Source organism: Gallinula chloropus, assembly GCF_964237585.1.
Source record: "Gallinula chloropus genome assembly, chromosome: 11".
NCBI lineage: Eukaryota > Metazoa > Chordata > Aves > Gruiformes > Rallidae > Gallinula > Gallinula chloropus.
The window spans coordinates 10511957-10527591 of NC_140096.1; the positions used below are offsets into that span (position 1 = coordinate 10511957).

Genomic DNA, 15635 nt, shown 5'->3' on the forward strand with positions numbered 1-15635 from the left:
GTGGTTTTTTTTTTTTGTTTTCAAGTCATTTTTTGCATCTAACTAGAATTTTTGGAAAGCGAGATAAAATAGCTAGTGCTTAATATAGAAAGTCAAAAATTAAATTCCTTCTGCATCTGAGAATATACACGGGTCACTCTTTGCTGCCTGAGGTTTTCCAGAATTATTGACCAAGCTGTGCACAGAAGAACTGAAGGAGATTGGATGAAAGGGGGTTTATATTTAAAAAGAAAAATATATATCTAGGAAAAACTCCACCAAAACTTTCTGGTCTCTTTTTTTCATCTGTTCTCTCTGCAACTGAACTCACTCTTTTAATGAAGCTACAACTGTCAGGTTTGTTTAGGCAACGGGAGGAAACTGAAGTCCCAGCCATATTCCTGCCAGACCCTAGGAAGTGAGAGGCTGCTCATCTCCAGCTCAGCCCGCGCCAAACACCTCTTGCCGCTCACCGAGGAGCACGGTCACCAACGCTGTCACACACCGTACGGGTACTACCAAAAGGGTTTCTATTTTCAAGTCAGCATGTTTCAGGAGTACAGTGCAACATGAATTCTCTTCTGGAAGCTTGAGATACAAGAGTCTGTCCATTCAGAGGATGCTCTCAGGAGCTTACCAGAGCTCCCTCCAGCTCCCTCATCACCTTCAAGGGGCAAATTAAAACTAACGCAGATTCGCTCTGCGCCAGCGGCAGCAGAAACCTGGGGAGACAGTCAGCCTATGTGCACAACCCAAGCACAACCTGCTGAGAATACCACGCTGCCAAGAACTCCCAGAGTTACTTAGACCTGTTTCCGTTGTGTCACCGTAACGAGGATACAGTCACTCTACAACTTCACCAGCAATTCCACCCCCTCTACGCTCCTCCTTGCCTCTTCTTCAACATGGACTGAGTCATAGCATCTATTTTCTTTTAGGTTTCCAGTAGTTGTAAATAGAGGTAGCTGAGCTACTATTAAAAATCACCTTAGGCTTTGAAGAGGAGGAACCTTTCAAATGTTGAAGTTACCCCTTAGCTGCACAATCTCTATTAATACTATAAAAATATGAGAGGAGAAAAAGAAAATAGATGCGAGTTAACTTTTGCATTTGGCACCTTTTTTGTCTAGATATTCATACTTCTCAAGTATTCTCTTTTTAATAAAGTTAATGCACACATAGGACACACCACATCGAAGGTTTGCTACATATTTACAAGGCACCAACCCTTTTTGTCACTTTTTTTTTTTACATGAATAAAGAACCGATAGAAAGCACGTCAGGACCCCCGTGACTGTAGTATAGACATACTTCAGTTCAGCACAATTCATGAACGGTTTGGCCTGGGAAGATTTAAAATAATCCAGATCCTTCTTACAATATAGAAACTGTAAACATTTTATAGCTGCCTTTAGGATTGGTGTATTGTGCAAAAGTTATAATTATTACTGTGTGTAAGGATTTATGGCAGAAACCACATACAAACTCGGTAAGAAGGTGCTGTTTCTATAATACAAAAACAAAACAAGGGAGAGGAGTCACCATCGTGCCTCCAAACGTCATGTTCTTCTCGAGAAGGTGGAAGCCGCTTTAATGTGATGAGCTTGTAGTGTGTGGGGAAGAATTTCTGTAATTTAAGGCCTAATGAATAAGGCTTGTTTGGACCAATGAAGTGTGGCGATCTGAAGTTTGAAAACAAACACAAAGTGACATAATGGAAAAGCACCACTGTGAAAGGTGAGTGGAGTCCCCGCACAACTTGCTTGGTAGATTTTTCTGGTAAAATCCCTGCAGTAGAAGGCCATTGAAGTTCTTTTAAAATTGTTCCAAAAAGTGTTTTTTGTTTTTTCAAGCTGTCAATAATTCCATCCCATGAGATGGCTGACCCTGGCTTTTTCTGTCATTTTCCTCACCCTGCCTGACCTGGAAGTACCAAGGTTCAACGGATCCTCGGTGTGCACGAAATTGTCATTATCCGAATCGTCGTTGTACAAGACAGTTCTCCTGCCCTCGTTCCTGGTTTTGATTCGAGGAGGTCTACTGAAGCGCCCTCCAAACACGTTCTCACCAAACTGTCCTCCAAAGAGGTTTTCGAATTCATCGTCTGCGATTCGGGCACGTTTCGCTCTGGTGGCTCCTCGTGAGGCTCCTCGGCCACCTCGGCCTCTTCTTCCTCCCCTGCCGCCACCTCTTCCTCTGCCACAGCCTCGGCCGCCTCTGCCGCCTCGTCCCCCTCTGCTCCATCTCCCCCACCTCCCCCATCTCCCTCTCCTCCCGGTCCCTCTGCCTTGCCAATTCCTTTTCCCACCGGTGAGTTTTCGCTTGATTTTTCTCTTGGGCTTTTTGGACTGCACAACCTTGCTGTAGTCGTGGTCTCCGTCAATGTAATCCTGATCCGTTCTCGAGGTTGATTCGGAGTCTGAGTCAGAGCCACTTCTGCTTTCAGAACTCGAGCTGGATCCTGATTCCCCACTCTCTGATGAAGACAAACCAGATTTTTCCTTGATTTCTCTCTTCTTTTCCTCTTCCTCCACGTCCTCCAGGTGCTCATCTTCTTCTGATGCGCTTAGTAACTTCCTCTTGACTCCCGCCCGAGGTTCTCGGCCATCCCCGTTCGTGAGCGGTCCGTCGGGAGAGTGATCTAAGCAGACACAAAATAACCCTGTTGGTTATTGTCATCACATCTGGGCCCAACAGGAGAGTGGGATTCACCTCATCTGCCTCTGAGGCATGCTCACATACCATGAGCTGGTCACCACAGGTGACCTGTACACGCTGTGGAGACACGTGGGTGCTCTAAGGGGAAAATTATCAAAGCAAACACAGTTTGGCTTATTGGAAAGTTAGGAAGCAAGGACTGCAAAGCATCTTGATTAAGAGTTGGGCAATGATCCAGTCAGTAAGAGGAGCCTGGAGCGACCAGGTTAGACACAAACATCTACCATTCAGTCAGATGAATCCTAGCCGGGGTGAGAAAGCTTCAAAATCCATCTCAAACCTAAAAACATCCATCAAAATCATTTGCTCCCCGGGATTGCTGACAGCCTGAGACCTGAATCACTGCATGTTTTCAGAGTTATGAATCTGAGAATGAAAATTAAACCAGATTTAACATGGGATGTGAAAAGCTCACCTGCAACACACCAAACTGCCACAGCACAGGGTTAAGGACTGCACAGAGGCCTCAGGGTTTCAGCCAATGCTCATTTGCCACCTACCTCAGTGGAAAGTTTGATTAACATGTCCCAGAGAGAAAACAGCAAGGCTTTTGAAGAGCAGAGCGCTTGTAATTTCTAATCACAAGCACTTACATCTCAATTCTGACAAAAGTATTTTAAAATTTATAACTTCTTTTCACCTATGGTTTCAACCTAATAAAAGGACAAGGTTTTGGGGTGTGGATTCGTGTGGCTTTTTGTAAGGCCAGTTTTCAAGATGTTCAAGAGCAATCAAGATTTTTCATCTGTAGATGTTTTAAAGGACTTCACTGAAGCACAGGTGGCATCATGTGAATGCCACACCTATGACAAGGGACCTGAGAACTGGAACCCGTAAGAAAAGCTCATGCCTTCAGTATGGTCTGGGGTTATAGTGCAATGCCAGACTCAGGCAAGAATATCATAAGCAGCAGAAAGAAGCAACATCTTTCATTTCCAGTGCAATCAGTCATTCAAGAAACAGTATTTTTTACTCTCACCTTGTTTCACAGGTGTAGATTTACTCCTGATCGGCCTACTTTTCCCTGCATCAACAGCATTTCCACTTCGGGTCTGTGCATTTGAGCCTGAGGATGATGGCTGGCCTTCCAGATCTTCACCAGTGGCTGAACCCAGAGGTTCTTCTGCTGTATCTGAAACTTTAGACAGGACACTACTAACATGACAGAGTAACCTTAATCCTGTATTTACAGGGTTGTAATGCAAAGCATTTCGGGGAAGCTTTGTAACTCTCCTGAGTTAACAGCCCAAGTCAGGAAGTTAATGACACCAAGCTGCCTCTGCAGACATGAAGAGCCAGATTCCTCCAGGGTGTTATCCAGAGTAAGCTTAATGTATTCCTAATTGCTGGACAGAAGAACCTAGATTGATTCTCTTCAAGGACAGCCCCTGGTGCCCTCACCAACAACTAACCAACAGCTGGAGGGCCAAGTTCAGCTAACACAATCTACAGACAACACAGTTCCATGACCTTGCTACCTGCTCTTTCAACGTGCAAGTTCTGCACGTGTCTCCTGAATACAAGCTTTAATTTGCACATACAAGTTGCTGCAAGAGAAAAAGGGTGCATTTTAGAAAATTGCTCCTCACCATGAGATGAAACTGAAGAACTAGTCCTAGTCAAAGGCAGTGAGGTATTCTGGTTGGGTTTAGGTTGAATCTTCATTTGCTTCTGTTTCCCTTTCGGGCTGAAGACACAAAATATCCCAAAGAGATGAAGCTGTTAGTATGGAAAGACTCAAACACAAAACCCTGCCAAGTGTCTTGGTTTTCTCACCTTTTAAAGCAAATACTCAGTTTTACTTGGGTAGCGTATGGTGCAGGGGTAGGAAGAGTATTATACAATGCTTTTTGCAACAGTCACTAGGCAAAGGCAAAAAGAAACTTTCTCTTCCATTTTCTCCATTGGGAACACTTACAGTTATACAGTCACTTACCAGAATGATGCTCAAGCTACAAATTGAGTGTGGAATTGGAGATACTGATTTTATCACCCAAAAGAGCACTTGCATCAGGAACTGAGCAACGCCGCTCCTGACTGCTTATTCCCCAAGACACATTGCCACTGTCATCTCAATGACACTGACACCAAGTCTCACTGTCATCATTTTACCTTGATGCTCTGCTAGTTGATGGTGAGCTGCTGCTGCTTCTTAGCCGTTTTCGGTACCGTGGCCTTTTCCTCTTCTGACATTGCATTGCTGACTTGTACTCAGAGATGATATTTTTCATATGGTTTTCAAATAAGGCAGAGAGTCGAAGTGTCATGCTGTAAATCTGGAGGGAGAAAGCATGGTTGTACTTATTAGGAGCTGAACAATTAGGAGATCAGCCTCCCCCCACCCCCAAAAATAAAAATCATGAAGATGCCCAGACTTTGTAACAGAAGAGAAAAAGTCACTGTGACATTCAACTATGAGGTTCTTACCAGGTAGTCTCCTTGCATGGTACAATGGTATTCTTGCAGTAGAAAGTGTTTTCAGAAAAGGACTGAATTACTTACAGTGCAACATATTTATAGAGTTAAAGGAAAACGGCTATCTAGATTACTGAAATACAGCCTCCTCTTTTCATCTCCTCACAGCACAGAAGCATACCATAAGATAACTTGAAGTACCAAGGGACAAATAATCGACCTTCACTGCCCCTCACCTTTGTTTCTGCTCTAATTCCCTAGTAAGGAGTCCTTACAGCACCCCTAGAGCTGCACACAGAAGCCAACTAAATCTCATTCCTAATTTCTGTAAAGCAGATGTCAAAACCTTAAACAATTTCCCTGTCCTTGTCCCTGTGTAGCCCACCCACAAATGCACTCAGGGCTGTTTCCTCATACTTTAGACTGTATTTTCTGCTGTTCAAGATTTTACCTTGGAGGAGTTCGAGCTACAACAAACCCATAGTTCAAACTCAGCATAAATAAAATGAAGTTCTTGATTCCTTCCTCACACCCTTCTGCTGCATCCACTCTTCTGATAACTGCACAATCACCACCAAGGAGAAGTTACCATCCCCTTATGCTCAGACCTCTTCCCATTTCCTGCAGTCTGAATATAAAATCTCTTTGATACAGACTTTACTTTCACACACCTTAATTTTTGCCCAGACCCTTCTATTTTAGCAATGTCTTTCTTTAGCACTGGTATGTGTCACCCTGCCCTTTCTGCTGTAAAACGGGCTAGAAAGCCTGGGGATGCTGACACACATTTGGCAGGAAAGGAACCTGTGGTGGCAGAGGGCCCAGCTGAGTGCCCCAGCCCTCCAGCAAGGATCATCACACGGAGCCACTTCACAATGTTTAAGCAAATGGATATTGATGGGCCACTCTATTAAAGCAATTTGGAAGTTGACTCACAAGCTGTTCAGTTATTAATACACAGGGAAGCTCCCAGGGAGTGTGCAGCAGTAAATAACTCACCAAGATTACTCTGATGTCAAGCACACATAAAACACCCTCAGATCACTTGTCTTCTTGCAATCCTCTACTGATTTCCTTTCTATTAAAGGAGGCAGGGTTTCCTGGTCTTTATATTCAGCACATACTCACAGCCCACCTTTCAGCCCTTATCCAACACTTAGAGTTCAATCTACCTTCAGGAATAGCAACTTTGTGCTAGCACTCAGCTGGAGTTCTCCTGCCCTACTGCATCATCCTACATCAAGCTTACTCTCATCATCCTAGCACAGTAGTTGTTACTCCACTGATGACCTAGGACTACAACTCCTCGAGTGATGAGTAATGCTGCACAACCTCCTGCTTCCTCCCATCCAGCACTGCTTACACATGCACTGAGAGCTCTTTGCAGCACACTGACAGCATCTAGTGCAATAAAGTCTTGTGTCACACCATGTTTGGTACCACATGAACATTGTACAGTAATAAATTATTGTATTACTGGGCTTTAAGTATCTCAGTCTGGTGCCAAATGGCACACAGTTCTCATGAGCTATTAAGTGGTTCTGTTTCTACACAAGAAGCATCAGGCAACCTTGTGACCAGCACTCTTATCTCCTCTAAGTGGCATGCTCCAGAGATGTGACTTTGCCACAGCTTAAGTATCTGACAGAATCTGCAGCTTTTCCTTGTAAAGGAGGAGGTCATTACAATGTAATGCCTGGAAACATGGTCAGAATTCTGCCTCCTGTTGTATCATGAGGACATCAACAACTCCAATTCTATTTTGCACCAACAGTGGTAAAACCCACATCTGTGTCCTCATGCCAACTTGGGATTGTTTGACCATAAACAAATCATGATACCAGATCATTAAAACATGAAGATTCTGGAGCCACTTGGTCACTTAGCAGTTTAGGAACAGCTGATAGGCAGCACAGTGCACAGGAACACATACAAACCACAGCCATGGGTACAGCATCAGTCATATGCTTTGGCATCATTTAGATCAAAACATCTAGATGCCAACTTTTCCCACTTGCCATATCCTGTTTAGGACTCTGATATGTTTTTTTTCTGCCTGAGCAGATTCCTGTGCCTGCACACAGGTAAAGCAAGATTAGCACCTGAGAAACACAGGCAATATTGTGCCCAGTAGAGAATCACCTGGGTTGGAAGAGACCCTTTAGATCGAGTCCAAGCACAGCCTAACCCTGCCCAGCCCACCTCTAGATCATGTCTTTAAGCATTTCATCCACGTGCCTTTTAAACCCCTCCAGGGATGGTGACTCCACCACCTCCCTGGGCAATGCCAGACAACCCTTTCAGGAAAGAAATTCTTCCTGAAGTAGACCAAATAAACTAGATAAACAGAAAGTATCTGTGCTCTCATCTCCTCTAGTAGTAGAAATATTTAAATTTCACAATGCAGTGCTTTGCTCTGCAGACACAGACCTTATTTCATGCACTGCATGCATGCAGGGCCAGGGTCTCTCTAAAGAAGGCATCAGAACTGATTACTTACTCGAGACTTTTTATTAGGAGTGTAAGCTTTTGAGTTGCAGAAGATTAAACGAATGTCTTTGTAGAACTCCAAGGGACTAGTGTAGTTTCCTGCTTCCAAGGTTTCTTTCACAGTGCTGAAGTCCATAGGAGTGTCCACAATATCTCGATAATCCTGGAATACACAAGAAAATGATAAAATCCTCCAGCAATAAACACACCTAAATGTTCAGCCACACCAGTGGCTCACAAGTGATTATTTCTACTTGGTAATTTGCTGAAAACACCAGAATATGGTGCAGCTCCAGCTCATAAAGGGTTAGAAACATGCCCAGCACAGATGTTTTGCCAAAGGATGAAGAATAGGCTTTAATTTTGAATATGGAAGTTGTACTTACAGGGTAGGAGAAGAGATCAACTGGCTGTCTAAAAGGCTCTGAGTCCTCTCTTTCATAAATCAGGTTTAACAACTGCTTGCACTGCTCTTTCCAAGCATCAGGACTTGCTTTCATGGGCTGTCTTTTTATTCGTCGTCTTACCTGCAGGGAAACAGATGGAGTTGATCATTTTTTTGAATATTCAAATTTTTCACTTTAGGTTCCTATAAATTCACCAGCATTCTGATTCAAAGCACATTTTCACAATCAGAAACAGAATTGCTCTAAGATTAAAGCCTAGCTGCTGGCACCACAAAACACAGCATGTAAATCACAGAAATGTGCCTTTTCTGGTAGGACAAGGGACAGCCCCCACCAGCCCAGGGTGCCCCAAGCCTCATCCAACCTGGCCTTGAAATCTGCCAGGGATCCAAGGGCAGCCCCAGCTTCTCTGGGCACCCTGTGCCAGGGCTGCCCCCCTTTCCAGGAAGGATTTTTGCCTCCCAGCCCCTCTCCAGCTCCCCTCCTGCAGCTGAAGGCTGTTCCCCTGGGCCTGGCCCTCCCTGCCCTTGACACCAGGCCCTCACCAGCATTCCTGGAGCCCCTCGAGGGATGGGAAGGGGATCAGAGGTCTCCCTGCAGCCTTTTCACCAGGCTGAGCCAGCCAAAAGCCTGTCTCCAGAGCAGAGGTGCTCCAGCCCTTGGATCATTTCCATGGCCTCCTCTGGACTCGCTCCAACAGTGTCCTCCTTGTCCTGGGGACCCCCGAGCTGGAGGCAGCACTGCAGGGGGGCTTCCCCAGAGCAAAGGGGCAGAATCCTCCCCCAGACCTGCTGGTCACACTGCTGGGGATGTAGCCCAGGACGTGGGTGGCTTTCTGGGCTGCAAGTGTGCATTGCTGGATCATGTGGAGCTTCTCATAGCCTAACACCCCCAAGTCCTTCCCCTCAGGACTGCTCTCCACCTGTTCTCTGTCAGGCCTGTTGAGGGAACCCTCAGCAATCTTGGTTGAAGTTCCCCATGAGGACCAGGGCTTGTGAACATGAGGCTGCTCCTATAGATACTTCACCCACTCTGTCTTCCTGGCTGGGTGGTCTGTGGCAGACCCCCACTATAATATCCCCTCTCCCTTTAATCCTGACCCATAATCTCTCAGTGGTCCCTCACCCATCCCAGGCATAGTTCAACACGCTCAAGCAGCTCGCCGACACAAAGGTGAACCTCCCCCCTAAAGAGCCTGTATGCTTCCATCCAACACTCCATGTTTCCACCACACTGGTACTATTTCAGACCCAGCCTTGCTATTTTTATCATCTTCCATCCAAATCCAACTGAAAAATCACATCTGTGGCAGAGGGGTTGGAACTCTCTGATCCTTGGGGTCCCTTCCAACCCAGACCATTCTCGGGTTCTATGATCTTTCAAATCAAATATTCATAAAAAAAGGATTCTTTGGTAATTAAATACATTTTCCTGCACAATAACTTCCTTCACCTGCCAGAGTTTACATACACAACACAACTGAATTCAGAGCTGGTCCTCTATTCTATGATGTTAGTTAGTCCTTCAATTCTACAATGACTTGGAAACATTCCAGACCTACATGAGTGTTTCAATATTTCAATACTGGGTCCATCTCCTCTCACAAACCAGACCAAGCAGGAATATTTACTCACTCGTCTTTTTCCAGAGGAAGTTCCTGGAGCATCTGAATCCACATCTACTTCTGCCACCTAAAGGCAAAGGTAACAATTACACACAGACAGGCCTCACACCCTCAGTGATGGATGGAAAAGGGGTTTGAAACCAAATTGCCACTAACAAGCACAAGTTTAAACTACTCCAGTGCAACGAGTGGTGCTGGAAATGGAAACCAGCCTCAGTCTAGAACTTATCTAACTTTAAAACATTAAAAAATTTGGTGGATAAGCTGTGTCATCTCTTTTCCCAGGTTGCTGCCCCAGAAACTACACATAAACGTGAGCAATCTGATTTCCAGCTCTTAATACTCGGCTCAGTCCCAGTCCTGCAGACCTGTATTGCCCTGCCTACATGTTCATGCCTTGAGCAGCTGCACTGAGTTAATTCAGGCTTCATGTAACACCTTACTTACATTAAGTGTACATAATATTCTTTACAGAATCTGGATGTACATATAAGAATACTAACTCCTTCATACACAGCTCTCTACCACTAATTAAAAATAACTACTTTTGAGAGGAGAAGTGGTTGCTCAGAAGTTCCTACAAAGAATGTGAAAGTAATTTCTTTCTTATTTTGAAACACACAATAAACCAAGATGTGCTCTTTGAAAGGCTGGAGAGAAAGGAATTTGTTATAGTAGGAATTCTGAGCACTTCTGACTGCTGCTTGACACTGAACAGATGAGATTCACAACTGGCACAAGAAGGATGAATTGGGAAAGGAGGGCCTGCTATTAAAGTCATTTAACCCCTCATTTAAACCCCTCATTTTCTTCAAAATAACAATCTGTGAAAATAGATACTGTTATACCTTCACTTTTATAAAGAGGTGTTTAATTATTCCATTGTGGATTTTAAGTTTCAATACAAATCCAAGACATCAGCACTGGCCATGAGTATATACATGTTTGAGCAGCATCAGATTTCATGTAAATACTTCAAAACTACAAGGATGAGGTGTGTCTGGAGGAAGGGAGGAAACCTCCTAACCACAGCTTGTACTAGCTCATGTGTCAGAAAGCAGCACTAAGTTATACAGAACTAAGTGACTTTGGTTAGAAGAGGCTGCCTCTTTGCAACATAAACCATAACACATTTCATAATGGTTACAAACTGCATTTAAGGGGAGAAGGTGCAAGGAGAGAGGAAGAGTTAAAGGAAGCGATTCCTAATCCTGTTTCTACCTGTTGTTTAACTCAGCTGACAGGAAATGACAGAGAATTAGAGAAGAAAACCAGCTCTGCTGCCTTCTTGGCACTAGGAGTTGTCCTTCTAGTTTGGTAGGCTGAATACAACCCCAGTTTGAGTTCTCTTTACTAATGCTTCCTCAGACAACAAAACACCATGTACTGAGAGAAGCTTAAAGATAGGCAGTTCCAAGAATCCTTTTTACTTACTTAAGGGAGCTTGTTGCCCCAAGTGAGCAACTCAAATGACCTAAACAGGTCATTAAACTCAGTGCAACTACCCATAACACAAGAACTCCACAAAAACCTTCCAGGTGCTGAATTTAAGAAGGTGAGAGGTTCTGACAATCAGACTTAATGGCCTTACCTCCTCTTCTTCATCAGTACTGCTTAGGTCTTCTGCTTTCACCTTGTTATATATTTCCAATATATCAGTACAACTCTGATCCCTGCAGGACAGTAACAAAAGGCCACAATGCATCATCAAATACCTCAGAAACTCAAGAAGTCATGTGTATGGAGTACAAACCACACTCACCCGATGAAGCGAAGCAAGACATCGGTTACAATTTTGGCTGCTTTGACTATAGGACTGTCTGGCTCGTTGAAAGTCCTGGCATTATGCTCAATGTATCGTACCTCCCACATCAGTGCAGAGATTCTCCTTTAAAAGAAAAGGGAAAGGGATGGAGAGGAAGGTGTACATTATTTTCCTTCTGAGTTCAGAGAATTCCTCAGTACAAAAAACAAAGAAAAAGACTCAGGTAATGTAGAGACCAAGGGAAGTGGTTTCTGTTCATGTCCTGCTGGCTGTCCCCAGGGTGCCAGGCTGGGACAGCTTTGTGGAAAAAATTTGTCCCTCTTCAGATCAGCAATGAATGGAATGAGAAGAGGAAACCAGCCTCCTGAAGGAGACTGCTGACTGCTCCCACCTAGAGAAACCCTTAGAGATAAAGCGGTCCTCAGAGGGGGAAAAAGAATGGGATGTTATTTACCCACAGGTCAACCCACAACACATCCAGCTCAGCATGCCAAACAAACAAGACCCTCCAGATCCAGATAGAGTTAGGTTTTGCCTAAAAAAATGTGGCTAAAAAGTAATTCTTCAGCAAGATTTCCTTTGCCCACAGCCAAATCAAATTTGACCTTATGGCCCATCGGAGAAATAAACTCTCAAAGTGGCATTACACAGTATTCAGCTCAACACATTGTCCTCAGCTGGGCTACAGCAGATGCAGGTAACAAGCAAAGAAAAAGCCAACTGACCTATAAAACCTGTTTTCAAGCCTCCTCCTGATTGTGGTGAGATCGGTTGGATAAGCAACAACAGTGCAATACATGGGATAGGCACTAAGGTCCACTGGAACAGCAAAGGGATTAGAAATGTCTGAAAGACAAATGATAACAACAATTTAGTTGCCTTAGAAGATGCCAGAAGTGAAGTTAGAAGAGAACTAGATTCCTTGTAATGGTTTTTCTTTCTAAGAATTCAGCAAAAGCAATACAGTTGGCTATGTCATTACCCAGGAGGATTCTTCCTCTTCTACCATCTGTTGACTACTCTTGAAAAAGCATTTTTTTGTTTAAGCATCTGAGATTTGCATGCCAGCACCCAACCTGACTGCTGAACGCAGCAGCAACAAGGCATGTGAACTTACAACAGGAATACTGCAACAAGGAACATCAATGAGGAATACAGACATGTCCCGTGTATAAATACAGGATAGAATTTAAATCACAGCATGTTGCAAACTAGTTCCAAGGTTACTTGCTAGTGAGGATGTTTGCTGTTTCTCAAGGGGTTTAGCTGAGTGTTTGCTCATTCATACTTAGGTATGACTGACTGACTTGAAAGGAAGCAGGTCAAGCTCCAGATGAAAGGAGCAAAGCTGAGGAGGAGACCGTATGAACTTTAAAAGGCTTTTTTCAGTGATTTAGTGGAGCACACTTCAGATCCTCCACACCAACTCCCAACACTCCATCCTATCTACTCTTCAGTCACATGCCACTGCATTGATATTCTTCATCCTTCCACCTTTTCTCTTCAAACATACCAAGGGAAAGAAGTTGCTCAATCCCCCGGATCACTCGCTCACATTCTTCATCTCTGGAATGGGCCCCCCATTCTCCTTCCTGGGGTTTGTAGAGAAGAGCTGTCAGCTCATCTGGAGTCACAGGAACTCCAGCACCAACCTCCTCTGGATAAGCAGCTAGACACAAAGAATTTAGCAACAGTAAGTACCAGCAGTGGCAAAAAAGCAATTTACTGTGTATACAGACTTGAATCCAACACACACTTACTTCCTTCTGGGATTGGTTCCATGTCCCATGGACTCATCCTTTCTCTTTCATTATTGTCCCAGCTATTAAAAAAAATACATTCAATAGTGTAAGTTGGAGCTGAATGTAACAATAAACCTTTCCTCTACCAGGCTTAAGCCAACAAGGCCATTAAAAACACACGTCACGAGCTACATTCCAACTCCTTGTTACTCTCTTGTATCTCCCACATACTCACTGCACTGCTGTTTACATTAAAAGCTCATTTTATGAAGAAGTTAATTAATACTAATAAATAAATAAAAGCAAAGTGTTTGATTATGTATTTAGACAGGAAAAAGAAGCCTAGTTCCTGAGGTACATACACTCAAGTGGCATATAAATATCTAGGAGACCCAGAGCATGTAAATGTGTGAGACACCCCAGTGATGTAAATACTTACTGAACAGAGTAGCACTGGAAGGAACTGTCAGGATATTCTGCCTGGAAAGGCTGCTGACTCTCCACAGTTCCAAACCACCAAGCGTCGTCTATTATACTGCGAAATCTATCCCCTGTAAGGACAACCATTGTGTTCAGCAAAAGAACAACAGAAATCACTGTTAAAGATTCCTTCTTAGAGAATCAACTTCATCTTTCATACAGAAGCTACTTCAGCTCTTACATTTTGCCCTACAGGAAGCATCTCCTTCCCCTGAAGGGAGGGCTTTCACCGGTTTATTACTCACAACTGCCTCCATACCCCAAATTACAACATGACAAGACATTCTTCTGCTATCACAGGTGTTGTCACAGTTTCTCTCATTTCTCTTCTACAGGAATTGTAACAAACCTCAAATAAAGTTTGCAACAATCACTGTAATACCACGTGAGGTATAGTCCTTTAGATCATGTAACACCGATGCTGTAGCCTATTAAACAGCTGCAGAAATGTTGCAAAACCCATGGAAGTGGAAAAAAAAGTAGTCACCTATTTGCCAGTTCCTTTCTTTGGCTTCATTATAAAACTGATGCAGCACAAGGAAGTCAATAACATCTGGCATATCGTGGTACCTTCATGAAACAGACACAAAACATTACTTCTATTACCATAAACATAGTTCCATGCATAAATGCAATCTCCAAACACAACATTTCACACATTTTGGTTTGAAGTTTGGTGTAATAACTAATTAATACAATCATCACCTTCCCTATGAAGAAAGGCTTGTTCAGCCAGGAGAAGAGGCTGTGGGGGGACCTCATTGCAACCTTCCTGTCCCTGAAGGGAGCAGAGAAACAGGAGGGGAATCAACTTTTTAAAGGGTAGATAATGGCAGGACAAGGGGGATGGATTAAAGCTAAAGGAGGGAAGGTTTAAAATGGATATTAGGGGGAAGTTTTTTACAGGGAGAGTGATGAGGGGCTGGATCAGGCTGCCCAGAGAGGTGGTGGATGCCCCGTCCCTGGGGGTGTTCAGGGCAAGGTTGGATGGGGCCCTAGGCAACCTTGTGTAGCTCCAGGCCTGGAGGTTGTTGGCCCTGCCTGTGGCAGTGGGTTGGAGCTCTGTGATCCTTGGGATCCCTTCCAACCCAAACCAGTCTATGATTCTATGATCATGCCTCACAAGAGAAGAAAGAAAAGGATGTGAATGTGGAGCTTCTAAACTACAGGCAAATCTCTTGAAGAACAGCCTCAGCATTTCAGTTACTTACTTTATGGAAAATGATTCTCCTGTCATTTTGCCTGTGATTGGATCTAGGAATGCAAGCTTCAAGCAGCAGAGTGTAGGAGGCCCAACTTCATATTTAATTCCTACAGTCTTCACAAATTCTTGTTCCTATTTATCAATAAGCAGGGAATAGTATTGTTTTAACTCACCAACAATAAAAACATCCATGTTCAAGTACCAAACATATTGATAAAAGCCATGTAAGTTTCCACTTTACAGCCCAGGCAATTTCACCCATAAAAGTTGTATTTTCCAAACACTAACAAGATCAGAGTCACCTTAAAAAGAACAACAAAAGAGCTAGAAGATGCTCTGTGTAGTAGTAGTAGATCTTCATAGATCTACTAAGTAGATCTGTGAGGAGGACACCCACAAATTATTTAGCTTTTGTAGTAAGGTTTTAAAGAACATGCTGCACTGTTTTTAACCATATCACAGCACCAGAGGTAATTCCTGACCAAACCCAGGGCCTCTCACCCTCACACAGGGGAAAGAAGAGGAAACTCTTCCTTTTAAAGCGGAACTTCAAAAATAGGGCTGCACGATCACATCCTGTCCAACATCCGCAGGTGGTGAGGCCTCTGTCCCAAGTGAAATACTATTTCCTCTTCCTCACAAACTGATGATGCCTTTGAAGATTACAGCTGGAATCACTGACTACCTGGAGCTAGTAACTGGCTGGGCTACTGCCTAAGTTAGACCAAGCTGCCCAGAGCTTGCCCTGCTGAGCTTTGAGAAGTCTCCAATGATGAGAGTCCATGCCCTTCCTGTGCAACTTGTTCCAGGG

The 15635-nt window shown here is 43.8% G+C and overlaps 1 protein-coding gene across 1 annotated transcript in view; it reads right to left on the minus strand.

Moving 5' to 3' along the window:
- Positions 1–1118: 1118 nt before the first annotated feature.
- BRWD3 (bromodomain and WD repeat domain containing 3) overlaps positions 1119–15635 on the minus strand; it is a gene marked incomplete at its 5' end in the record, with an annotated part of 57728 nt that continues 43211 nt past the window's right edge. The window contains 15 exons of the mRNA XM_084268949.1: positions 1119–2620; positions 3677–3835; positions 4287–4384; positions 4810–4973; positions 7613–7765; positions 7989–8129; positions 9644–9700; positions 11225–11306; positions 11396–11521; positions 12124–12244; positions 12912–13067; positions 13159–13220; positions 13580–13691; positions 14108–14190; positions 14832–14956. Of these exons, the coding sequence (XP_084125075.1) occupies positions 1836–2620; positions 3677–3835; positions 4287–4384; positions 4810–4973; positions 7613–7765; positions 7989–8129; positions 9644–9700; positions 11225–11306; positions 11396–11521; positions 12124–12244; positions 12912–13067; positions 13159–13220; positions 13580–13691; positions 14108–14190; positions 14832–14956 (2424 nt within the window). The 3' untranslated portion in view covers positions 1119–1835. The remainder of the gene's footprint in view (positions 2621–3676; positions 3836–4286; positions 4385–4809; positions 4974–7612; positions 7766–7988; positions 8130–9643; positions 9701–11224; positions 11307–11395; positions 11522–12123; positions 12245–12911; positions 13068–13158; positions 13221–13579; positions 13692–14107; positions 14191–14831; positions 14957–15635) is intronic.